Here is a 26,240-nt window from a genome sequence, read left to right on the forward strand (position 1 = left end):
CTAATCACCAAGAGGGCCAAAAACTATAATATATAGTTTAAATAAACAAATGTGGAGTGCTTTCAGTAGGACATCTTAATGGGCCAGTGACGCCAAAATATATAAATGGACCAGCTCCATGGAACTTTCACGCATATAATAAAAGTTTAAAAAGCCAGAAATCAAGATGCAAGTAGAGTGGTTTCTCTGGAATGTTGGAATTCATGAATGACCCGTCTGGCACCAATTTAAGGTAACCAGACACAGGAGGACAGAGTTTAAGATTAGGAGTTCAAATCTCAAATAAATGATCCCACTTCTGCTCTATCCATTTGAAAATGAAACATTGCCAAAAGGTCTTGCATGACATTCTGCACACCCACAGAAAGCATTTGTACATTACACTGTATTCTTCAAAGATATGATCCTTGTAACGTTTGGAGTAACTGGGCCATAAGAGTCTTTTCTGACTGCTGTACGAGGTTCTGGCGCTGCACCTATATACTCTAGTACGATAGGTGGACAAGGTCACAAGGAAAAGCTAAAAAATAACTAGGACATAACATGGCTAATTTCTAAGACGACAAAGGCACAGAATTACCTCTAGATGAGCCTATCCTGGAAAGTGAAGAGCGCCGAAAGGATGGATAACCAAAGTAGTTAATATCTTCTGAAAACATAGCATCAGCATCAATTATGACACTTGGGTGAGCAGAATGAATGTCAGCATCCAGCAGTGACATAAGATCCTCTATAAACACAAGGATCACAAGCCTTCATTAAGCAAAATATGAAAACAGAATGCCATGAGACATTTCACTACAGTCACTAACAACCCTTCAACCGAGGCCACACATCCAATCATAAAACGTGTACATATATTGTGATTGAGCTTTCAAAGGCTTTTAAATGCCAATTAAGATTAGGTTTCAGAAACTAAGACCACCTCTCATAGTGTGTAATCGGTGGGCCAAGGAAGCCAACACTAACCTCCTGGCAGGTAGGATTCGCTGGCTGTGTCGTCTCCGTCATCCCCGTCTTCATCATCCCGGCTCAGGAGATTGTTTACCGCCAGGTTCACATCAAGATTTGTTCTCTGGAGTTCTCTTATTATAACACTTCGAGACTTTCCTTGAAGGACAACCTGGGCCTGTAGGACACAGAAAAAGGATTGGGCGAGAGCAAGACCAACATCATTAAGGCACAGAGAACTTGCACACTCAGGGTAGCCGTGTGATGGTTTGTGGAATTCTATTTTGCCCTAAACATGAACTAGACAGAGAGCTTATTTTGACAACAAAGCTTAGCAATCATATGTAAACGCAGTTTAGATTTTATTTCCAAATTAAGGGTTTCAAGCAGACAACTCTTGCACTATAACACCTGGCACATTTTACAGAACATTTAAGGATATATTCCCGTTTTGTAAACCTCAGCGACAGTTAGTGGTAACACTGAGGATGATTGTCAGAAAAACCACCCATTTGATACTAATCACCCAGAAAAGGTCATGTGATTCCAACTTCTTTTTCACTATCCAAGGACACCTGTTAATGTGGATGTTGTGTACAACTAACAGAGCACAAAAGAAGCCACTAGAAAATTATTCTACATAAAACAGAAAGTTATCTAAAACGTGATGAGAAAGAAAAAAGGGTTTGGAAATGAAAGGAGATATAGTAAATTAACATTGTACATTACTGATCTGAGAAACTGGCATTGTGCTGGATGTTCATTACATTATCCATAAAATAAACAGATCCTCGTGGCATCAACAACCATGCTACACAGAACATTGTACCCTATTCATGTGCAAGTGAACCCTGTCTGTGATCATGTAGTGTTAGGTTAGTATTTACATATCCCAACATTATTATTTCTTTACCTTAAAAAGGTAATTCCAATCACAAGTCTAAATAAAATTATTCCCAGTTCTCAGACCAAAGTACACATATTCCACAAGCCTGGCATCCAATTTTCCAAATACACATTTATAGACCTATGACTGTACAGTATAACAAATGACAGCTGCCAACATTGGCTAACCAAGGATTCCAACATAAATGTGTCCTAAACAAGGAACATTTTAACCATTAAGCAGGTTTCCTGTTGCAAACCACATAAAACAAAGAAGCTATTCAGACTTCCACTGCAAACATTCTAAACTGATAACAGCATTAGATGGCAGTTCTATGTGAAGAGAGAATCTTGGCGCACAATGTCAGTATGTATACACACACTATAAAATCACATATGGATATTTTACCAAACATGACGAGATTACCTGTGATATGAGTTCTTCTGGTATAACCGAAGCTGGAATCACAGGCTGCGGCTGACTACCCAGGAGTCCAGAGCCCCTGTCCCTTCCAGTGCGAATTACTCGTGTTTGCCTACGAGAGTCTCGAGCACCAGCTGATGATCGACCGGAGGATCCACCTCCACTTCCACCCACACCTGAACTCCAACGACTGCTAAAAAAATCAATGCAAAGAATACAGAAATACTTTAAAACTTAACTATATATTATTTTAAAGCATTCAAAAAAAATCGATTGTACTATATGTACTTTTCAGGTGTGCAAGGGTTAATATATCGTCAAGGAAACAGTTTTGAATATGTGTAATGACAGATTTCACTTCCCTACATTGTAATGAAACAAAACTTATTAAACCTAAATGTCAATGAACACTGCAGACATAACAATCAAATGATTTACCAGTATATCTGTACAAAAAAAAAAAAACTGTACCAAAATTATATAGAAAGAGAAGACAACTGTGTAGCACAATTGCAGAGGGCAGGACAAGTTTATAGGGTCTGCCAAGTTTCCTATACATCTTGAACACACTGAAACAAAAATATATTCAGCTTTAACCCTATTATAACTTACCCAAGGGTGTTGCCTGCCAGTCTGCCCAGAGTCTCAGAGCCAGACAAAAACCAGGGAGAGTCACTAGTCCTGCCTGGCCTGGATGTCCTTCCTGCCCCTGAGCCACTGTTCAACTTTGAACTGAAAACAAGAGAGGGCATATCAGTAAAAAAAATAAAACGAAGAAATATTCCACCACCTGGTTTGTTAAACAATTCCACCCAAAACTGAAGTCATTTCTTCAGCAGCAAAATCACAAATTATACTTCAGCCCCCCAAAACAGTTAGTGTGTTTTTAATTTTGGGGTGGAGTTATCCTTTAAGGCCTGGCATCCCAGTTACAAACGCTCAAGGACTTAGTCTGGCAACATATAAGCCTAAGCAACACCCTTGGGAACTGTGGTGACTGTGTCCTAATTGTTACACTGCAGAACCTGCTTCTTTTAACAGCTGCATACTCACAACAACAACAATCCTAATGGGTTCTCAGTTCTCTCAGAAAGGGGCCCACTGATGTACAATTATGCTGCTATTAAGTCAGATTAAAAGACTTATAAGCCTTAACTGAAAGTATATCTGTGGTATAATAATGTAAACTTATTTTCTCTAGAAATAAGCTTTATACTCAATAGCCATAGCAGAGTCTTATATAAGTGACTTATCAGACCACTGTCTTTCCCATGTTCGAGAAGGTCCATAGCTACTACATGCATTAAATGATTTTTTTCTATTTACATAGTAAGAAACTAATTTTTAATCATTGTTTTTTTAACCACAGTGGATGAGGCAGTATGGGAATTTTTTTTTGCATATACCCACTTTCAAATAAGACCCTGCCTTCATTGATCTTAAAACTGAAGGCAAAGAACTTCTTACTTTATCCTGATCTAATTAGTATAGAAGGAGATATAGGCGTGATATAGTGCCGTTATGTCTCCCACAAAGCACAGTCCCTACTACTTTAAAAGATTTATTGTTCAAAGCTGAGAATCATTAAAGGGTAGAGCCACCTTAAAACATATTTTTCCTATTTAGTCCATGCCCCATTGGATCTTACAGTCTAAATTCCCTAACACCACACAGACTAGGGTCAATTTGATAGCAGCCAATTAACCTACTAGTATGTTTTTGGAGCATGGGAGGAAACCCAGACAAATACGAGGAGAACATACAAGGTCCACACAGATAGGTTTGAATAATTGGTCAGAAGAAAGAACATGGTTAAGAATGTTTACCTTAAAGAAATGAGCATTAGGAACTAGGTGGCAGGGGGGCAGGGTCAAACCCCCTATATAAACAGTTACGGTTCATTATATTTTTAATAAAATTTAACTTTTGTCTTGATAAATAGGTATGTTTTGCTATCTCTTCCCATTAAAAATAATTGGAATACCCAACAATATATTTCAGGCATGCATTTCACCTTTCTTCATCCTCAAAAAACAAGTATTTGCCAGTGTGTGTAAATCAGAGCATTTACCATATGCTGAAAGTGCATCACAGCTTTAGAGCGCTGCAGTTTCCTGGCCAGAAAATCACAACATTCTAAAACAGCCACCTGACATCACTCTTTGGGAGAAACTTATTGTTCTCATACACAACCCCCCCCCCCCCCCACACACACACACAAAATGCCGTAAGTTTGTAGATTTGTCTAATTTGTTCCATTCTAAATTTCGGGGGAAAAAACAAAACAAAAAAAAAAAAACACACACACACACACACACTCACTACAAATCACAATGTCTATAAACACCAAATTGAAATACACTTGTGGTTAGTGTCTGAAATCAAACAAACACATTCTAGACAAAAAGTTCAAATGATAAAGGAAAAGTGTCAGTTAATTTTGCCAAGACCCTACTATAGAAAGCAACCAATATTCTGTATTTATTTTAAACTGGAGACGCCAGTATAGTATAAATAGACACTGCTTTGGAGGGTAGTGCTTTTCTGTTTTCTCTAAAGGACAGACAGCACGCTTGGACAGGCTTCATTCAGTATATTTGAATACGTTGTTTAAAACAATAATACAGACTTTGATATACATATAAAAATCCTAATGTAGATTTTCTCTCTCTTTAAACACAAGCCTCTGTATAATTAAATGAATTGTTAACCAGAGGTAATTGGTGATAAACAGCTAGGTATTGTTCTCCAGCACAGGATTAAAATAAACACTCAAACTTGACAATGACATAAAATGGAAGATTAAGTAAAACATATCTGTTATACAAAGCTACTTTGAACCACAATGGTTTACAAACTATTAGAACATTCAAAACTAGGCTGATAAAAGATTAAAAGGAACCAAAAATAGTTCAAGTATAAACATTTTTGGCCTTCAAAGTGCATTAGTTCAAGATGAATGCCATGTTTCTGAAGATTTATAAGATCATGGCCAATGTAAGAGTTGCACTGGATATGCTACATACACATAAAATGTATTATATATTATATGGTTTTTACATGTCTTACCCATCATTATTTTCTGGTTTACTCAATTCCAGTCTGTCTGGTTGGACTAAAAAACCAATTCTGCAAACTCTGCCATCCTAATGTACAACAAAAAACATTATAAAATCAGCAATAAAGTGACTGGAACTTAAGCACACAAATGCAGAAGCGTAACTAGTATATGGAGACTGTACCTCCAAGAGGAAAGCGGCATGATTCGGTCCCACCACACACTGTTTTATGGTTGTCTGTTCCAGTACGTTCAGAGGGGGGTGACTACACACACAACAAAAACACAACATCAGACATAGGCTTGATATTTGTGCTAAAGATATAAAAAGGTTCTTTTCATTCATTAATGGCAAGTAAAGACATTTCTAAGTTATGTGCAGTAATTCCATTTAAGCATTTAAATGTGTCCGAGTTATTTTAGCACAGAGCAAACATTTAAAATTATATTCTTTCAAACAAAATCTTCACCAGATATATTTTGACTATTGCTAATTTTACTATGTAAATATATGTAAAGTATTTACAAAAAATTTTGTATTACTGTTTAGATTACAGGAACATATTCCAATCTACACAAAAAATTAACACCACCATTATATTACAAAACAATACATTGACCCATTTACTGCAATCAGGAGAGGGGAGAGGTTTAGAAAACTCAAATTTCTAAATGGCATCACACTAAAGTATCAAGGGGAAAGAAAAAAAAAATAAAACTATGGAAGTTTTGATATTATTGTTATAAACTGCAGGACTCATTTATTTAATATCACACACTTAGCTTTTGTAATACAATATCCACACTAAAGTCCACTCACCTGCTTAAGTTGTATTTATTCAGTTTTTCAGAAACTTCCCTTAACCTAGATAAAGACAATAAAAAAACATTTTGAAAAACCAAAATGTGTTTAAAAAAACCAAAACACCCAAGTAACCATTTGTTCCTTTATTACATTACCAATGCACTCATTAGGAGAGGATTGTACAGTACAATATTCATGTTGCAGAGATCATTCTACCTTCTGTCAGTCATGCTTGCAAAGCATATTTTTGAAACTGGCCGCTACACTTATATGAAATAATTGGAGATCTGGTTTGAACCAAAAATGACACGGCAAAAAGGAGATTGACAATTTTTTGTAGTTCGTATACAGAGAGAATATAAAACCATACCCAGCAAGTAATTTGAGATTAGAGTACATTAAAGCATAAAATAATCTGGAGGATTGAGGGGAGACAGAAGACACAAGGTATAGATCAGACACTACCCTCAATTATGTTTTGTGTAGTAGTGGTTAAGCTATAAATTATTCTGCATCATACCACCTCACCAAGCAAGATACAAAAGTCAACCAAGGCGATCGTGTGAGTAAACAGCTATAAGTGACATATTCACTCCTCCACCGAGGCCATGGTAATACTAAAGGGACAGAAAATCACAGCACAGCGCTGGCTTCAATTGTTACTACACCAGCCAGCCATCTGAATCTGGCCATACATGTGCTTATTTCAGTAATAACTGACAAACCTAGCCGACCATGTGCTCAGTACAGTCTGAATGGATTTAGTCTCGCTGGGGAAAAATTATGTTCTATTAGAGCTTGCGAGACCAGCCTCCTGAAAATGGAGAATAGGAAAGTGCCAAGGCACTCAGCGTGATCTGGTGGCTCAGCATAGTACCTTAATGGGTGTTACTGATAGAAGTGTGGTCCCCAACGTGTAGTAAATTGCTTACAGAGCCAGTTGCTTGGACCAATCACCAAACAACGGGGTTTGTAGACAATCATGCCACACTTGTTTACAGAACAAAAAACACAAAAACCTAGGTGCTCCAGATAACACAATAAGATATTTTATATGCTAAAGCCACACTAATCAGTCCGTCAATATAAGGACAGAACTCCAAAATCCCTACATATGCACATTGGAAAAAGGAGAAGACAGCACCTGGGAAATGTGCTTCAAGCTTATTTAATATTGGTATTAGGTCTGATAAATTTAAAAATAAAAAAAATAAAAATGAATGGGTTGCCACATTTTTATTTATTCCTCCTAGATTTAAAAACACTTGTATTATATTCATTATAATGCTACATACATTTCAATTAATTCTGCCATTATATAGTGTAGTTTTAGTGACCATTTTTATAGTGCAAAGTTAGCTTTTTGAACTTTGGCAACACAGCCATTATTAATATTAATCAGATCTACTAGATATCAGTGTGATATAAGATTGAAGCACATTTTACAGCTGTTCAGGCATCACACCAAGCAACAAGAATGCATGGTCAGGTTATGCGTGGACAGAGATATATTGCCAAAGTTGTCCTTACAAGTTTAGCCGTCATGATTACCAGAAATTGTGCACCCTTCTAAATATACATGAACAGTGTGCCTTTTATTTTAGTCCACTGGCTTAAAACAGATTAAAACTGGCTTTGTTGGGCCTCATACCAACAAGCACTAAATTAACACACTGTACTAGTGTTTAGAACGTTCGTTCAACGCAGGAAAATGTGAATGAATATGGAACCCATTGGTTTGTATAACCTCATATCCACTTGTAGTTTAACTTTATTTTGAGAGTGCTGCCACTAAACACATTGAGGTGAAAAGAGCAACATCTTTTGACCTCCCAAGAACCACGTGTCATGCAGAATACTCAGTTGCATACAGATAACAAAACTACAATACACAAAAGTGTAATGTGCGTTTACATTTAGGTTCCTTTTTGAAAACAATAAAGTGGTCAAGTGCATTTTTCGTGAAGTATTTCTCACCCAATGAATTTCTGAACACAAATCTAACCCAACAACTGATTACCGGTATATACGGTATAAATACCACTTAAGATACAGCGTCTCCCCTAAGCTGTCCAGTGGAACGTCTTTCCTTACAATCACAGCTGAAACAGCAGGAGATGCCACTATCTAAGCCCTGCAAGGATGACCAGGGGTAAAATGCAGGCGGATATCAATGGGGAGAATGCACTGAAAGCAGCACCGGATTGGATAGACATTCAACCAGTAAAATCAGAGGTAACTTTAACCGTATGCACCTTGTTGACAAGCGTGTGAATCTCACCCGGCACCTCTCTAGATTTTGTATGGTTAAGAAGAGGACAGGCAGCCTTTTTTGTTTTATTTAAAAAACAAACAAAAACTATTTTATGCTCAGTCCCATTCAGTGGGTGCTGCTGTGTTTAGCATCAAAATACTTTCATGAGAACGAGATCCAGTATTTGAAATTATTAAAACAGTGGGACCGATGTATTAAATATTTGCAGATGTCTCATCTTCCAAAACAGGAGTTGCATGAAGTGAAAACAATATATTATAATACAAGAACTAGCTCAGTGTGCAATGAGAAACATTCCATGAAAACAGACATTACTAATCTATGAGGAAGAAATGTGATTGTTGGGAGTAGAACGGATGACGCACACAGAACCTATGGGGGAAACAGCCCAGTGGGCAGTCTTGTCAGTAAGAAATAACTTATTTATACTTAACTGGAAAAAAAAAAAAAAACATTTTCATAATGGCAGTATTTCCCTCACTTTGCTAAATATTAAGTGTAATGACAGATATCCACCCACACTTGCAGCTAAAGCCATTTGATAGACATCTACACAATTTTAGGCCTAGCACCCACTGGCTTTTTTTCCCATTCTTAGGGATTTGTATTAGGTTATAAATTAAACATATTATACAGCCTAATTAACCAGCCTAATGCACGCGCACACTCTACATATCTCTCTCCTTCAGTCAACTTGTTTGTGCTGTAGTTTGTTTTATTTTGTATCCCAGAGAAAGTTAAAACATTAAATTTATTTGGTGCAGTTTTATGACTTTTATATAGCACTTACTATTTATGTGTGCTCATTAGTGGTCTCCAGCCAGGCTACAATATCTCAAACACTACTATAGAAACAGTTTGAGGACTGAATCCTATAAACAACTAGTATATGTGACTGTTTTTTTTGTTTGTTTTAGGTTTATGTATGTATGTATGTATGTATGTATGTATGTATGTATGTATGTATTATAGAGAATTTATTTTGGCTTTGACAAATACTAGGCATCAGATTGGGATAAAGTTTGCAGCTTAAAGTGACCTCGTCGTTCCTCACTGCATTGTTTAGGAGGTGTCCTACCTTGCATTATAAGCAGCCAATCCAGCAGGGCTCAGAGCTGCGGTCTCATCTCAAGTGATCTGTCTCATTTGATTTGGCGATCAAGAGAATACGGTTACAGAAGAGTGAGCATAGGTGCAAGTTTCAAGAGTATAATGAATGTCCATGCATCAATCGCTTCCATCAAAAAGATGGTGGCGTATTTTGCAGGTCCAAAGGGAGCTCAGCAGGAAATAGGGACAGTCATATTAGATAGGGAAGACATTTAGTAATAAATGGAAGGAGTTAGGAAATGGGACCTCAAGCCTTCTTTTAGTGAGTCACACCGACACATCAGTGAGTTGCTCATCACATGACTGGTGTGTAGCTTGTATAAATGGAACTCTGCTGCTTATATGCTGTGAAGGTACTGGTTGATAGCAGGGGACACTGTTGCTAATATGCTACAAGACAACAGTTGATATAATGTGGGTACACTGCTTTAGTATACTAATAGAACAATATCAACAACACTCCTATTTCTTCAGGCATTGCACACTGCTCTACAACAATTTGTGACTCATTTCTCTATGTCTGATTTTATTATTCTATACCGACAATTGTTTTAATTTACCACCTCTACCAAACTTTTGCGTTTAGCTCAAGGCTGACAAACGCTGCAGCCAGGTAGCCAAGGCACATAACATTGTGGAAAGTATTGAGATTTAAAGGATGCACATCTTCCTTAATTAATTTTACAGATACCAAATTAGATAACATGTTGCCACAGAATACTAAATTGGAACACTAAGCAAATACAGGTAGACAATTTTAGATATGCCCTTTTAAATTATATAAAAAGACCACTAGTCACACAAATACCTGCCAATTGCAACCATCGCTAATGCCAACATACAAACAGCCAAAGCAAACTGCATTAACGACCATAACAGTGGGATGATATGTGACAGTAGCAGAACAGTATTTAACAGACTAAGGGCTAGATTTACTAAGCTGCGGGTTTGAAAAAGTGGGGATGTTGCCTATAGCAACCAATCAGATTCTAGCTTTCATTTATTTAGTACCTTCTACAAGATGATAGCTAGAATCTGATTGGTTGCTATAGGCAACATCCCCACTTTTTCAACCCCACAGCTTAGTAAATCTAGCCCTAAGCCTCCACACAAGTGTGCCCATTTTTGCACATAAGTAGATCATATTTCACTTTGTGGGTCAGGGTTATTTAAACAGCAGGCAGCAGTGGAGAAGATATCCTGTTTGTGAACAGATGTACTAAAAGACTCAAATTCTCCAGCTGGGTAAGAGGTGGCAGAAATCCACTTTGCACCTTTGCAAAAACAATAAAAAAAAAAAGAATTTCTATTGTAATAATAATCAAAAGCATCACAAATATAGCAAAGACTGAATCAATGTTGACGCCAATGCCCATTAATTAGGATCTGTCAAACAGCAAGTGTTGGCAGAGATTGATTTTATGGGTGCATCTCCAAGGACAGTGAAGTCAGTATATACCTTGAAATGTGCTTAGCGCACTTGCAGTTCATTAATGAGCCTGGTCCTCAGCCCTCGCCAAAATGACAGATTGAAATGTTTCTGAATGAGCAATAAAGACGGCAAACAGCTTCCTTCTGTGTGTTTTGGCCAAGTATTTAATTCTCCTCTATTTAAGCTTGGTGGATTCATATTAATAAATTGATTAAATACAGGGTCCGTTACCCTAAGTTGCACATTCTCATCAAACAGTCCACTGGCACTTATCTGATCAACTCCACCGTGTGACCATACATACACCATATTTATAATAAGAACATGTACTTCAATATCAGTTGCTACATAAACGAGTGCTTTGGAGTGATTTGTTTAAAAAAAAAAATCTAACTAAGCAACATATTAATATGCTGAGAACTTCAATGTATTTTTTGTAATGATTAACAAGCTTCTGGTTGTGTTATTTTGTTCCTCCTCTTCCACTATGTTTGGTTGTGCCCACTTATGAACCACAAAGTTTGCATCTCCAGGCAATAACAGCTTTCTACATAGACCATATATTAAATAGGAGAAGCAGAATATAAAACATTTCCCCACAATAAAACTGCAATGTTTCATTATATTTAAGTGTAAGATGTGCATGCCAAGTTCTCTTTAGATTGCATTAAACATTACATGACCAACATACGAAGACAAGCTATCCAAGTTTATACTGGTTTAAATGGAGAATTTTCTCCCACATTAAGCATTCAAGCTGCTCAGCCAGAAGCCACACAATGACTGTGACACCTGATTGGGTGGCCAATCAGTTGCCACAGTCAATACAAAACTTTATTTAGAACATCCCACCAAATCCACAACTCTACAGTCAAAAAGACACAGCTCCTCTCGTTACCAGAAGGCAACAGTGGGGATCTTAAGTTAAAGGAACCTCCTCAGTGAGGTTATGGGAAAAAAAAATAAAAAAAAATTGTTCTATCACAGACATTTATATATTTCCAATCAAAACTTTGCTGCTCTTTTAAAGAAAGAAAACAGTCTCCCCGCTATAGTGGGGTTATTACCATTTACTAAAAACACTCACAAGAAAAGCACACCAGCAAGGTTATTTTGGTTTAAGACAAGAGGCCACAAAACCTAGCAAATATTGTACTCGCTGCGTGTTCAACTGTAAAGTGATGAGACATGAAAGTACCAGTTCTTACTCACTATAGGGACACGTGTGTATATATGTAGCTAACATGCAGTTGAAAAAGCTCAAACAGCCACATTTTCATAATGAATGAATTGTCATTTGACTTCATGTATGTCTATAACAAATTACATAAAAGCTACAAAAAATAAAAACAACTTACACAACACTAAAGCAGAGTATGCGAGAAGTTAAAAACACAAGGCCAATTATACACGTCTCTACAGTTCAGAGTATGATGCAAAGACTGCGATTTAAGACCCTGCAGAGACTGGTAACAACTGCATCCCATGAGGTTGGGCCTTCTCCAACTGACACGTGACAAGGCAGCTCGAAATTATGTTACCAGGTCAATGCAAAAACTTGTGACAGACAAGAGGCTGAGCAGCTTCCATGTTACATTACTTGACCATGTATTTTAAACACCATATTTCTGTCTAAGGATTCATGTTCCTGAAATATAATTAGCTCACACTTTGTTTAAACTGGAAAGCAATGTATCTTCTAAACAATTACCAATGAAAGCAGAAAGAAAAACCCTATATTTAATAATCTATATTTGGAGGAATTTGTAATTCATCCACCCCTTCCTGAAGGACAGTACTATTCTTGAAAATTTGTGAATAAAGAAATTTTTAGGGCACGTGTAACTTGAGAACCAGAGTATGCATGTGGCATTCATATCTATTCACATGCATTTTGTTTGGTTTGTTTGTTGGGGGAGGAAGGGGGGGGGGTCACAGAAGACAATCAAATCAATTAGGAGCCATTTCATATACCGAAACTTTTCGCAAATAAAGAAAAAGTGTTTTCTACTCTGCCATCCAGACCTAAAGACAACAATACATTTAAGTAAACAGAAGTTACACTAGAGGACAAAGGTTTATAACAAAAACAGGTAGAGACATCACATGACAACAACAAATGCAATCTATGTGCCCCAGGCATGGGAGAACATCAAATATGAATTATCAACTTGTCAGACTGGCTGATAATTATGGTGTAATATGTAACTGCCTTCCATCCTGTTATCCTCGCTACCCCTATAGAAGTCATTAGATACCACTAACCAATAATATCACTGTGAACCTAACGTTACTAATCAATGCTTTGAAATGTAACACTGATATAATGTATTGCAGTCAACAAGTGAACTGTACTGTTCTATCACAAATACAAACAATAACTTAAGTTGCAGGGAATGAAAGACATAAAAGCCACCAATAGAATATAAACAATAAAAGTTCCATATGGAAATAGTAGAATAAGAATTTCAAAACAAATGGATTTCAAGCACATTAATGTTTAGGGGAAATATTTAAGTGACTAAGCAGAATATATTACAGATTTTCCAGTACTAAATTAGAATCACGCACCTTGAGAGATATTTGTGTGTTTGTGTCATACATATATGACACACTGTTATAAGATTTACTTAAACCAAATTGCTACCATGTAATTATAAGGTCGTCAATCCCTGTGGTACTATTATTACAATATACGGAGCTATTATTCTGATACAAAGGCAATGAATATCCAAGATTGATTATGAATGAGTCCACAATGTGCACCCCCACGCTGGAATATAAAGGCATCTGGGCATGCCCCCCCCCCGCGAATATAAAGGCATCTGGGCATGCCCCCCCCCCGCACTGGAATATAAAGGCATCTGGGCATGCCCCCCCCCACACTGGAATATAAAGGCATCTGGGCATGCCCCCCCCCGCACTGGAATATAAAGGCACCTGGGCATGCCCCCCCCGCACTGGAATATAAAGGCACCTGGGCATGACCATCCGCGCTGGAATATAAAGGCACCTGGGCATGACCACCCGCGCTGGAATATAAAGGCACCTGGGCATACCCACCGAGCTGGAATATAATGGCACCTGGGCATGCCCACACGATGGAATATAAAGTACAGGGGTATGCCCACACGCTGGAATATAATGTACTGGGGTATGCCCACACGCTGGAATATAATGTACTGGGGTATGCCCACACGCTGGAGTATAATGTACTGGGGTATGCCCACACGCTGGAGTATAATGTACTGGGGTATGCCCACACGCTGGAGTATAATGTACTGGGGTATGCCCACACGCTGGAGTATAATGTACTGGGGTATGCCCACACGCTGGAGTATAATGTACTGGGGTATGCCCACACGCTGGAGTATAATGTACTGGGGTATGCCCACACGCTGGAGTATAATGTACTGGGGTATGCCCACACGCTGGAGTATAATGTACTGGGGGCCTGGAATATAATGTACTGGGGTATGCCCACACGCTGGGATATAATGTACTGGGGTATGCCCACACGCTGGGGTATAATGTTCTGGGGTACGCCCACACGCTGGGGTATAATGTACTGGGGTACGCCCACACGCTGGGGTATAATGTACTGGGGTACGCCCACACGCTGGGGTATAAAGTACTGGGGTACGCCCACACGCTGGGGTATAAAGTACTGGGGTACGCCCACACGCTGGGGTATAATGTACTGGAGTACATCCACACGCTGGGGTATAATGTACTGGGGGCCTGGAGTATAATGTACTGGGGTATGCCCACACGCTGGGGTATAATGTACTGGGGTATGCCCACACGCTGGGGTATAATGTACTGGGGTATGCCCACACGCTGGGGTATAATGTACTGGGGTATGCCCACACGCTGGGGTATAATGTACTGGGGTATGCCCACACGCTGGAGTATAATGTACTGGGGTATGCCCACACGCTGGAGTATAATGTACTGGGGTATGCCCACACGCTGGAGTATAATGTACTGGGGTATGCCCACACGCTGGAGTATAATGTACTGGGGTATGCCCACACGCTGGAGTATAATGTACTGGGGTATGCCCACACGCTGGAGTATAATGTACTGGGGTATGCCCACACGCTGGAGTATAATGTACTGGGGTATGCCCACACGCTGGAGTATAATGTACTGGGGTATGCCCACACGCTGGGGTATAATGTACTGGGGTATGCCCACACGCTGGGGTATAATGTACTGGGGTATGCCCACACGCTGGGGTATAATGTACTGGGGTATGCCCACACGCTGGTGTATAATGTACTGGGGTATGCCCACACGCTGGTGTATAATGTACTGGGGTATGCCCACACGCTGGGGTATAATGTACTGGGGTATGCCCACACGCTGGGGTATAATGTACTGGGGTATGCCCACACGCTGGGGTATAATGTACTGGGGTATGCCCACACGCTGGGGTATAATGTACTGGGGTATGCCCACACGCTGGGGTATAATGTACTGGGGTATGCCCACACGCTGGGGTATAATGTACTGGGGTATGCCCACACGCTGGGGTATAATGTACTGGGGTATGCCCACACGCTGGGGTATAATGTACTGGGGTATGCCCACACGCTGGGGTATAATGTACTGGGGTATGCCCACACGCTGGGGTATAATGTACTGGGGTATGCCCACACGCTGGAGTATAATGTACTGGGGTATGCCCACACGCTGGAGTATAATGTACTGGGGTATGCCCACACGCTGGAATATAATGTACTGGGGTATGCCCACACGCTGGAATATAATGTACTGGGGTATGCCCACACGCTGGAGTATAATGTACTGGGGTATGCCCACACGCTGGAGTATAATGTACTGGGGTATGCCCACACGCTGGAGTATAATGTACTGGGGTATGCCCACACGCTGGAGTATAATGTACTGGGGTATGCCCACACGCTGGAGTATAATGTACTGGGGTATGCCCACACGCTGGAGTATAATGTACTGGGGTATGCCCACACGCTGGAGTATAATGAACTGGGGTATGCCCACACGCTGGAGTATAATGTACTGGGGTATGCCCACACGCTGGAGTATAATGTACTGGGGTATGCCCACACGCTGGAATATAATGTACTGGGGTATGCCCACACGCTGGAATATAATGTACTGGGGTATGCCCACACGCTGGAATATAATGTACTGGGGTATGTCCACACGCTGGAATATAATGTACTGGGGTATGCCCACACGCTGGAGTATAATGTACTGGGGTATGCCCACACACTGGAGTATAATGTACTGGGGTATGCCCACACGCTGGAATATAATGTACTGGGGTATGCCCACACGCTGGAGTATAATGTACTGGGGTATGCCCACACGCTGGAGTATAATGTACTGGGGTATGCCCACACGCTAGAATATAATGTACTGGGGTATGCCCACACGCTGGAGTATAATGTACTGGGGTATGCCCACACGCTGGAATATAATGTACTGGGGTATGCCCACACGCTGGAGTATAATGTACTGGGGTATGCCCACACGCTGGAATATAATGTACTGGGGTATGCCCACACGCTGGAGTATAATGTACTGGGGTATGGCCACACTCTGGAATATAATGTACTGAGGTATGCCCACACGCTGGAATATAATGTACTGGGGTATGTCCACACGCTGGAATATAATGTACTGGGGTATGCCCACACGCTGGAATATAATGTACTGGGGGTATGCCCACACGCTGGAGTATAATATACTGGGGTATGCCCACACGCTGGGATATAATGTACTGGGGTATGCCCACACGCTGGAGTATAATGTACTGGGGTATGCCCACACGCTGGGGTATAATGTACTGGGGTATGCCCACACGCTGGGGTATAATGTACTGGGGTATGCCCACACGCTGGAATATAATGTACTGGGGTATGCCCACACGCTGGAGTATAATGTACTGGGGTATGCCCACACGCTGGAGTATAATGTACTGGGGTATGCCCACACGCTGGAGTATAATGTACTGGGGTATGTCCACACGCTGGAGTATAATGTACTGGGCCACGTTGCTGTAATGACTATAGGGGCCGCTCCTTTGTCACATCTCCCCCGGGTGGCTTGGTAGGGAAGGCGGGATGATGGGCCAGGCCTCGGCCTAGAGCAGTAACCACCCCCCGGTGTGACGGGCGGGAGGAGGGGGAATATATTACCGGTCATTGAGCTGGTCCTCGGTTCCAGGCAGCGGATGCACCACGAAGTGTATGGACGTCATGGCGGCGGCCGGTCCGCAGAGGGCTCCTGGGCTGTGTGAGGTTAATACGAGTAAAAAAGAAAATGTCTGCGGGCTCCTGTGCGAGGCGGAGCCACAGCTCCTTCTAAAATAATATAAAAAATAACAATAAGATATCGTGAAAGGCGGCTCCTCCTCCTCTTTCCCCTCTAGTCTCTCCACCAGAAGATTCAGCGGGCCACACGCTACATCCGAGAGCGACGGAGAATCGGCGGCACCTTCAGCACTCCGCCGCCATCTTGCCGCTTCCCAGCAGTTTGTCTCTCTCCTCCTCCTCTCTCCGGGGCCTGAGCGCCGGATGTAACTTCGCTGTTTATTGGCTGGGAGCAGGAGGCCTCGCCGACCGAGATGGTCATGCAACGCACTTCCTGATTGGTCACCACAGAGCGAGCAACTAGTCAGCGGTGCGCATGCGCCAGCTTTGTTTAACCCTTTAACACGAGATAGAACTGGAATGGAGGCGGGTGCGAGGTCACGTGCTGTACACATGCGCAGTGGCAGGGGACTGGGTTAAATTGTGTTTATTGGTGATCAGGAGTCACTGTAGTGAATATGTGTGCAGCACCAAGGTGGGGGTATGCTTAAGCGACTTGTGATCCTCTAACAGCCCCAGTATGTCCTGACAACTTCTGCTTTAGTAACATTTTTAAATTGTAAAAATAACTGATAAAAAATGGAAATAGTTCATTACACAAGAAATAGACCATCAGTTGTGGAACCATGAGTCCCAGCATATCCTGGTAGATTTAGCCTTATACTGTATTTAGACTGCATTAAGACCTGCAGAGCCGTAACTTTGAATTCCAGCGCCTGGGGCGAGAAAGACAAATAAACCTAAAATATCCCTGTCGCACAGCCCTAGTTACAGCCCTGAAGACCTGGTACAACATGGCGAAAAAAGCTTGGCGGTACAAGCAATTGGTATTTTGTGCTATGTTGTACTAGATTTCATTGAAGTCTGAATAAGAAGTTGTCAGGGCACTTAACTCTATGTTATACAAGTACTGGCGATTGTTATATCCTCCATTTTGGATACTTCCTGTGATAGGGTAGGCTTCCTCTGCCACCCTGTATTTTATTCCCACTGGTGCCTAAATTGTCATCGGATGGGCTTAATCTGCCACCCTGTCTTTACTGGCCTTACTACAATTTATCTTTATCTGCATTTCCTTTTGTCACTAACCTGCCTTTACTGTCCACTCCTACTGGTGTCATCAGTCACCAGACATTCTCCGACCTCCAATGTCAACTGTGCATTAGTTGTAGGAAGATAGTCACCGCCAACACCAGGCTCCTTCACCGGCACCTGTAACTGCTTCTGCGTGGTTAGTATAGCTGCTGCAGCGCTGATGACTGGCTATTCCTTCTGACCACAAACTATGGGTCAGGACTGCTGGGTAGCGGGACTGCAGGATTCTGGGTTCAACACAGGACAACTGGGGAACAGATTAGAGTGTTAGCTCTTATCTGTTGGTCACATGCCTCCTTTCGGCAAACAAGCTATTGGATCCTCTTCAGTCAGGCTTTCGCTCTCAACACTCCACAGAGACTGCGCTCACTAAAGCTGGGTACACACTACACAGTTTTCATCCAATAATCGGCGAAATCAGCCGACATACGACCGCTCGTTCAAAAGTCGGGTCAGTGTGTGCAGTGACACGATGGTCAAAAGTCTGCCCAAATGGACGATTGTCGCCTCATTTGGTTGGTCGTACCGTTTAATATTTTCGTTCCAATCTCGTTTCCGTTGTGTAGTGTGTATAAACTTCTGACCGATCCACAACAGTGAGTACGAAATTACAGTCATTGCTCACGACAACATGGCTGTAAAAAGTCGCTAAAGGGATGTTCGCTCTTCCCTTTATCGTCCTAAACAAGGCTAGTGTGTATGCAGTCCATGGACCGAGCGATCGGACCATCGATCGCATGTAAAATCACTTGGCATAAAAAGTTGGTTGAAATTTTTGTAGTGTGTACCCAGCTTAAGGTTGTCAGTGATTTGATCACTGCTAAAGCTAAAGGCCATTTACTCTCTTCTAATTCTCCTGGATCTCTCTGCTGCATTTGACACTATTGACCACTCTCCTCATATAAACGCTACAATCCATAGGTCTTCAAGACACTGTCCTATCCTGGTTCTCATCCTACCTATCTAATCGCTCTTTCAGTGTTAATTTATCTGTATGTACCTCTGCTCAGCTTCCTTTATCAGTAGAAGTACCACTAGACTCAGTACTAGATCCTCTGCTGTTCACTATCTATACCACTTCTATTGGAAAACTAATAAGCTCCTTTGGATTTCAGTATTATCTCTGCAGACGATAACCAAATTTATCTATCCTCTTCTGATCTCTCACCATCTGTGTTGTCTCGTGTTACTGACTGTCTTTCTGCTATTTCGTCTTGCATATCCTCTCACCAACCCAACTCAATCTTTCAAAAACAATTAATAATATTCCCATCCACCAGTAGAAGTTTCTGGCCTGACATGTCTGTTGATAACATGACTTTAAATCCTGCCCTGCAAGCTCACTGCCTAGACATGATCCTTGACTCACAACTATCCTTTGTTCCCCACATCAACTCTATATTTACATCATGCTGCACACATCTAAAATACATTTCCAGAATACATATATATCTCCACAGGACACTGCAAAAACTTTCATTCATGCACTCATCATCTCCCACATCCACTATTGCAATTCCCTCATTACTGGTCTTCCCAAACATCAGACTCTAGCCTCTACAATCTATTTTGCATGCAGAAGCTAAATTGATTTTCCTTGCAAATTGTTCTTCCTCTGCTGAGCCACTCTCTCAGTCTCTACATTGGTTGCCTGGTTTTCAACAAATCCAATATACTACTAACATACAAGGCCATCAAGATTGCAACAACATACATCTGCTCACTTGTCTCAAAATATCTCCCAACTCGACAACTCCATTCTGCACAAGATCTGCGTCTCTCTTCCACTCTCGTCACTTCCTCCCATTCTTGGTTATAGGACTTTTTTCGGGCTGCACCCAATTCTCGCCCTTGCACAATAACACTTTCTTCTATTCTTCATACTTTCTGTGAAAATTCACTTTTTTCAGGCAAGCTTATAATATTCCTCCACCACCCTCTTAATCTCCCTAGGTTACCTTATTACCACCCTCTACACAGCTAACACAAGACAACAACCCTTTGACCAACATAGTTGTGTGACTGAACATACAGCCCACTAAATACTTTGTAACAGTTGCATACTAGCTGGACAAATATTCAATATGATGTCGCACTTACACTTGTTTATCAAACCACTGTCCCATAGATTGTAAGCTTGTGAGCAGGGCCCTCTTACCTCTTTGTATGTATTACCCAGTATTGTTTTATTAAGTTTGTTCCCATTTGTAAAGTGCTACGGAATCTGCAGGCGCTATAAAAATGATGATGACAGGTAATAGGCATTTATTTATGAAAGCAGAGTGATGTTTTATTGCTCTTAAAGGGTACTAACTCACACCTGTTAGAGTTGTAGGTTTTTTTTTATTTAAAAATGTATACTTTATTTGCATAAATATATACAAAAAAACAGACTTAAGGACATTATATTCAAGTGTACAGTACTGCATCGCAGCGCAGCCAAAACACAATACACCGTGAAATATAAATCTGTCACACTTTATAGCCCAACACTAGACATATGGCCTACAAAAAGATATCCTACACCAATCATCATGTACTGCATTATTCATCACTTTACCAAGATAACTTGTTGAAAGACTTGAAGCTTCAAAAGAGCAATGGATGTGTGAGGGGAGGTATGGGGAGAAGGTAAGTGAGTGTACTCACAGGCCCGAAGCTTTATTGATAGACACATATAGGAGAAAGATGCATAAAACGTACAAGACATTCAACAAAGCGGTGTGATGATGGAAGGGAAGGTAGGTCGTGTCATAGACCCAAGGTTTTATTGAAATACAGGGACTGTCCACGATGGTATAGTCTTAGAATGTTGTGAAGCAGCCTGCAACATTCCTGAATAGGCATTCTCTCCCTTTTCAATACAAGGCTATTCCTGGCAAGCCATAAAGCGTCCTTAACATAGTTCATAGGGCACCAGATGTCCTAGATTGCCCCGTAAGTGTGAGTGCCAGAAAATAGTCTACCATGCATTGACGCATACGATAGTTGCTGGGCACACTGTCTCTAAGTTCAGACCCCCGCATAGACATTTATGCCAAGTCTTTGTGTCCATTAGTGAGCCCCTTAGAGTTCACTTTCTCTCAGACAAAATTTGCTGTTGCAGCAGGGAGCCCGTTATGTCCTTTGATCTAATGAGTTTCTGGATAGTCTATGATTTTTACAGGTTTGGTTAAACTCGCGCCAGATGGTGCTCCTTCAGGAATTTGGCCACATCCAGGTAAAACTAGGGAGTGTCCCATTTGCAAGAGAAGGAGCTGTCCCACTTGTCCCGGGACCCCTCCATAGAGGCAGGAGGAAAAGCAAGACATGGAGTTGCCTGCAGAGCCATAGTTTATATCACTGAGTATACTTACAAAAAAGAAGGCTTGCTTGGTATCACTTTCACACCTTTGAAAGGCTCCTTGTAGATAACTGCCCACTTTACTTTGTCCATTTTTGAACTGCAGATGAAGTGAAATACCGTCCTTGTGATTGTCTTGCAGACTGCAACCAGAGGTGGCCATGTCTGTGCTGTGTAGTTCAGAATGGGAAGGATCTTGTTGCGCAACGCAAGTGCTTTTCCTGTGATGGTAAGATCTCTGATGCTCTATAGCCCATTCAATTTCTCACTGTAGGCATTCTCTCGTTCCTAGCACTTGCAGGGACTGCAGTTGTCTTTGCAGTTTTCTGAAGTTCCTCTTTCTTTCATATGCTTGTTGTCTACCTTTAGCCTGAAATAAACTGCAAATTTTGACCTTAGCATATTTCTACCAGTCACTCGTAAAGTCAAAATAACATCTGTCATTCTTCCATGTCATCTAGGCATCCTTTAGCTCAGTGGTGGACAACCACTGGCTTTAGAGCCACATCTTGCTCTTTGAGCTTTGAAATGTGGCCCCTGGCCAGGAGCATCAGCAAACTATAGTGTTCCAGGCGCCGCAGGGGCAGATTGTAAAAAATCTCTGCTGTTCAACTGACTGAGAGCAGCCACAGTGGCACAGACAATCAAATCAGGTAAGAAGGAGGAGAGTGTATAGTGTGCTTTTTAAGTAAGGGACATGTGAGATCTGATGGCATGTGAAGAGCCTGTTAGCCATGTAAGGAGATGTAATGGCATTTGAGTAGATCTGATGGCATGTTGGGAGGCCTAATGGCTTGAAAGGGACATGTGGGGACATCTGATGACTGCAGGAAGGCTGATGGGCATCTAAAGGGCATGTGTGGAGGTCTGATGGACATGTAAGGGACATCTGATGGGCATGTCAGGAGGTCTGATGGCATGAAAGGGGCATGTGAGGAGGACTGATGAGCATTTGGAGAGGTCTGATGGGCATGTGGTTAGATTTGATGGCATGTTGAGAGGCTGATGTGCATGTAAGGGGTATATGGGGAGATCTGATGGACATGTAAATAGGTCAGAGGGACATATTAAGAGTTCAGAGGTATTTTGGATGCAGTAGCACTGAGAGCTACTGTGAAGAGACTATAAGTATGTCAGGCGCCGTCTCCGCACTGACACTTGGTGCAGGAGACGGACGCCTGCACCTTCTTAGCAACCACGTCCTGTTGCCTAGCAGCGGGACGTTATCTCTGCTCACCTGTCTGCAGCCAGCATGTCTTACCGCCAAAATCTCCCTAACCCAATCAGGAGGCACCTTAGGGTATATAAAGCAGCCTCTGACACGTGTCTAGTGCCAGAGTATTTGGTCTTCAGCCTTGCTCCAGCGTTTGTTCCTGTGTTGCTGTTAGTTGGATTCTGACCCCGGCTTGTTCCTGACTTCTCCTTTGGTTCCTGATTCTGGCTTAGAGTGATATTCGGTATTGACCCGGCTTCCTGACCATTCTCCTGCTTCTGATTTGGCTTTATCCGTTCCTCTGGTTTTGACCCGGCTTGCTGACTACTCTTCCATCCTGCATCCTGGTGGGCTGTCACTGCTGCCTCAATTGTTACCTCGCCAGCTGACTGATACTGAGGGCCGCGACCTGCACATCCCTTGCAGCGAAGTCCATACCTCCTTGCGGGGGTTCCTGGTGAAAACCAGGGGCGTGTTAGACTCCGTGCCTCAGTACTCAGTAGCGCCAACTGCTGGCAGGTATCATTAATTCCACCTAGTGATTCTGACAGTATACTCTGGCCATGTCAAATGCCGAAGGCACCGGTGATTTCTCTGCTATTGACCTCCTGTAGCACCTGACTCGCTGAGTTGATCAACAAGAGGTTAACCAGACTCAGCTCCTGCAATGTCTTCAGGGACTGACTACACGCATGGATACCCTCCAGAGAACCCTGACTCCTCCCGGAGTATCTGTTGCTCCCGCACCCCCCGTTGTCGACTCTCCTGCTTCAGCCGCACCTAATCCTACTGGAGGGATTCGCATCCCACCTCCCAACAAATTTGGTGGTGATCCGAGAAAGTGCAGAGGGGTTTCTCAACCAATGTGCTATCCAGTTCGAACTATCACCAGAAAATTTTTCTTCAGAACGAGCCAAGGTGGCGTATATTATTTCGTTACTCATGGATCAAGCGCTTGCCTGGGCCACTCCTCTCTGGGAGCATGATGACCCCCTGTTACAAAATCCATCTTCCTTCTTACAAACCTTCAGAAAAGTGTTCGATGAGCCTGGTCGAGTTGCCTCTGCGGCCTCCAGCATTTTGAAGCTACGTCAGGGAAGCCTTCCTGTGGGTCAGTATGCGGTTCAGTTCAGAACTCTCGCCTCAGAACTGAACTGGAATAATGAGGCCCTTATATCTACCTTCTGGCAGGGGCTAACAGATCGGATCAAGGACGAGTTGGTCTCCAGGGATTTACCAGCTACCCTAGATGATCTGATCTCCTTATGCATCAAGGTCGATATCCGGTATTTGGAGCGTAATCAGGAAGAAGAACAATCTCGCCGGGCCAGTCCACGTTTGGTCCCCACTTTTCAGAACCCACCAATTCTACCTGAGGAGCCCATGCAGATCGGGCGTTCTCGTCTAACTGTGGAGGAGTGGGAACTAAGGTTTAAAAATCATCTATGACTCTACTGCGCTGACCCCTCTCACATTCTATCACAGTGTCCCAAGAGACCAGGAAAACGCCAGATCCTAGTCGGTGCCGGGAAGGCCGGTCTAGAACTGAGTACCTTATTCCCCAGACAAGACGGACTTTTTGATGCCCATCATCATCCATGCTTCCCAGGGTCCGGTCTCCCTTCAGGCCTTCGTGGATTCAGGGGCAGCTGGAAACTTTATTTCTGCATCCTTAGCAGCTAACCTTCATCTACCCCTGGAATCATTATTGCAACCTTTGGTTCTGACAGCGGTGGATGGTAACAGAGTGGCCAATGGATCTATCTCTCAGGCCACCCGGCCGATCCGACTGCAAGTTGGTCTCCTCCATTTTGAATGGATCTCATTTCTAGTCCTTCCACAGACTGTTAATCCGGTAATATTAGGACTACCCTGGTTAAGGGACCATTCACCCCAATTTGATTGGCAACATGCTCAGGTTACTTCCTGGGGTCCGCTCTGCGCTGATCGATGCCTAAATAACCTACCTATTAGATGTCATGCTCTCAGACCCAGTCTTGGGTTGCCATCTGAATACGCTGCCTTCGTAGATGTCTTCAGTAAGACTGCCGCTGAGACTCTTCCACCCCACCGTCCTTGTGATTGTTTCATTGAACCTATTCCTGGAGAAAGGATTCCTCGTGGAAGAACGTACTCTCTTTTCCTCCCTGAGACTTGAGCCATGACGAGTATGTATCTGAAAACCTCGAACAAGTATTTATTAGATAATCTTCCTCACCTGCCGGTGCAGGATTTTTTTTTTGTAAAGAAGAAGGATGGTTCTCTAAGACCATGCATTGACTACAGACTACTCAATGCCATTACCATGAAGAACAGGTACCCCATACCCCTGGTTTCCGAGTTATTCGATCGGATCAAAGGCGCCACAATATTCACCAAACTAGACCTCAGGGGCGCCTATAATTTGATTAGGATTCGTGAGGGCGATGAATGGAAGACCGCTTTTAACACTCGGGATGGCCAATATGAATACCTGGTGATGCCTTTTGACCTATGCAATGCCGCAGCGATCTTCCAGGAGTTAATTAATGACATCTTCCGAGACCTACTCTATCTCTCACTCGTTGTCTATCTGGATGACATACTTATATTCTCCAGAGACTTAGAATCCCATAGAGGTCACGTCAAGGAGGTTCTCTCTCGACTACGTTCCAACCACCTTTACTGCAAGCTGGAGAAGTGTGTCTTTGAAGCCTCTCTGGTCCACTTTCTGGGATATATTGTGTCTGGTGCTGGTCTTTCCATGGATCCTGGGAAAGTGGCTGCCATTCTCAATTGACCACAACCATTGGGTCTTAAGGCGATCCAACGCTTTATTGGATTCGCCAATTATTATCGGCACTTTATCCAAGACTTATCGACTCTCATTTCTCCCATTACTGCTCTCACCTGAAAGGTAGCAGCAAAATCATGGTCTGCCGAAGCCCTCAGTGCCTTCCAGTCATTAAAAAGAGCGTTCTCCTCCGCCCCTATTTTGCTACAACCTGACTTGTCTCGGCCTTTCTTTGTTGAAGTTGATGCATCCTCCATTGGCATAGGAGCCATTCTTTCACAGAAAGATTCCGATGGAAAGTTTCATCCCTGTGGTTTCTGTTCCAGAAGTGTTTCTTCCAGCGAATTTAACTATGGTATCGGGGATAAAGAGTTATTGGCCATCAAAACAGCCCTAGAGGAGTGGAGACATTTGCTAGAGGGGGCTGAGCTTCCTGTTACTGTCTGCACGGACCATAAGAACTTAACGTACTTGCAAACAGCTCAGTGTCTGAACTCACGTCAGGCACGCTGGT

At 42.2% G+C, this 26,240-nt stretch overlaps 1 protein-coding gene across 10 annotated transcripts in view; it reads right to left on the reverse strand.

Moving 5' to 3' along the window:
• Nucleotides 1-17,491, reverse strand: part of UBR5 (ubiquitin protein ligase E3 component n-recognin 5) — a 61,931-nt gene extending 44,440 nt beyond the window's left edge. For 6 of the 10 annotated variants that reach the window (XM_075213906.1, XM_075213903.1, XM_075213905.1 and 3 more), the window contains exons 1-8: nt 17,129-17,491; nt 6,139-6,183; nt 5,503-5,584; nt 5,330-5,406; nt 2,873-2,992; nt 2,264-2,453; nt 970-1,129; nt 581-730 (exon numbers count right to left, since the gene is read on the reverse strand). In XM_075213906.1, coding sequence (XP_075070007.1) covers nt 581-730; nt 970-1,129; nt 2,264-2,453; nt 2,873-2,992; nt 5,330-5,406; nt 5,503-5,584; nt 6,139-6,183; nt 17,129-17,190 — 886 coding nt within the window. In that variant the 5' untranslated portion in view covers nt 17,191-17,491. The remainder of the gene's footprint in view (nt 1-580; nt 731-969; nt 1,130-2,263; nt 2,454-2,872; nt 2,993-5,329; nt 5,407-5,502; nt 5,585-6,138; nt 6,184-17,128) is intronic. The other 4 variants (XM_075213909.1, XM_075213908.1, XM_075213904.1 and 1 more) reach the window with 3 other exon arrangements.
• Between the last annotated feature and the right edge of the window lie 8,749 nt (nt 17,492-26,240).

This window comes from Mixophyes fleayi, chromosome 5 (genome assembly GCF_038048845.1).
Source record: "Mixophyes fleayi isolate aMixFle1 chromosome 5, aMixFle1.hap1, whole genome shotgun sequence".
Taxonomy (NCBI): domain Eukaryota; kingdom Metazoa; phylum Chordata; class Amphibia; order Anura; family Limnodynastidae; genus Mixophyes; species Mixophyes fleayi.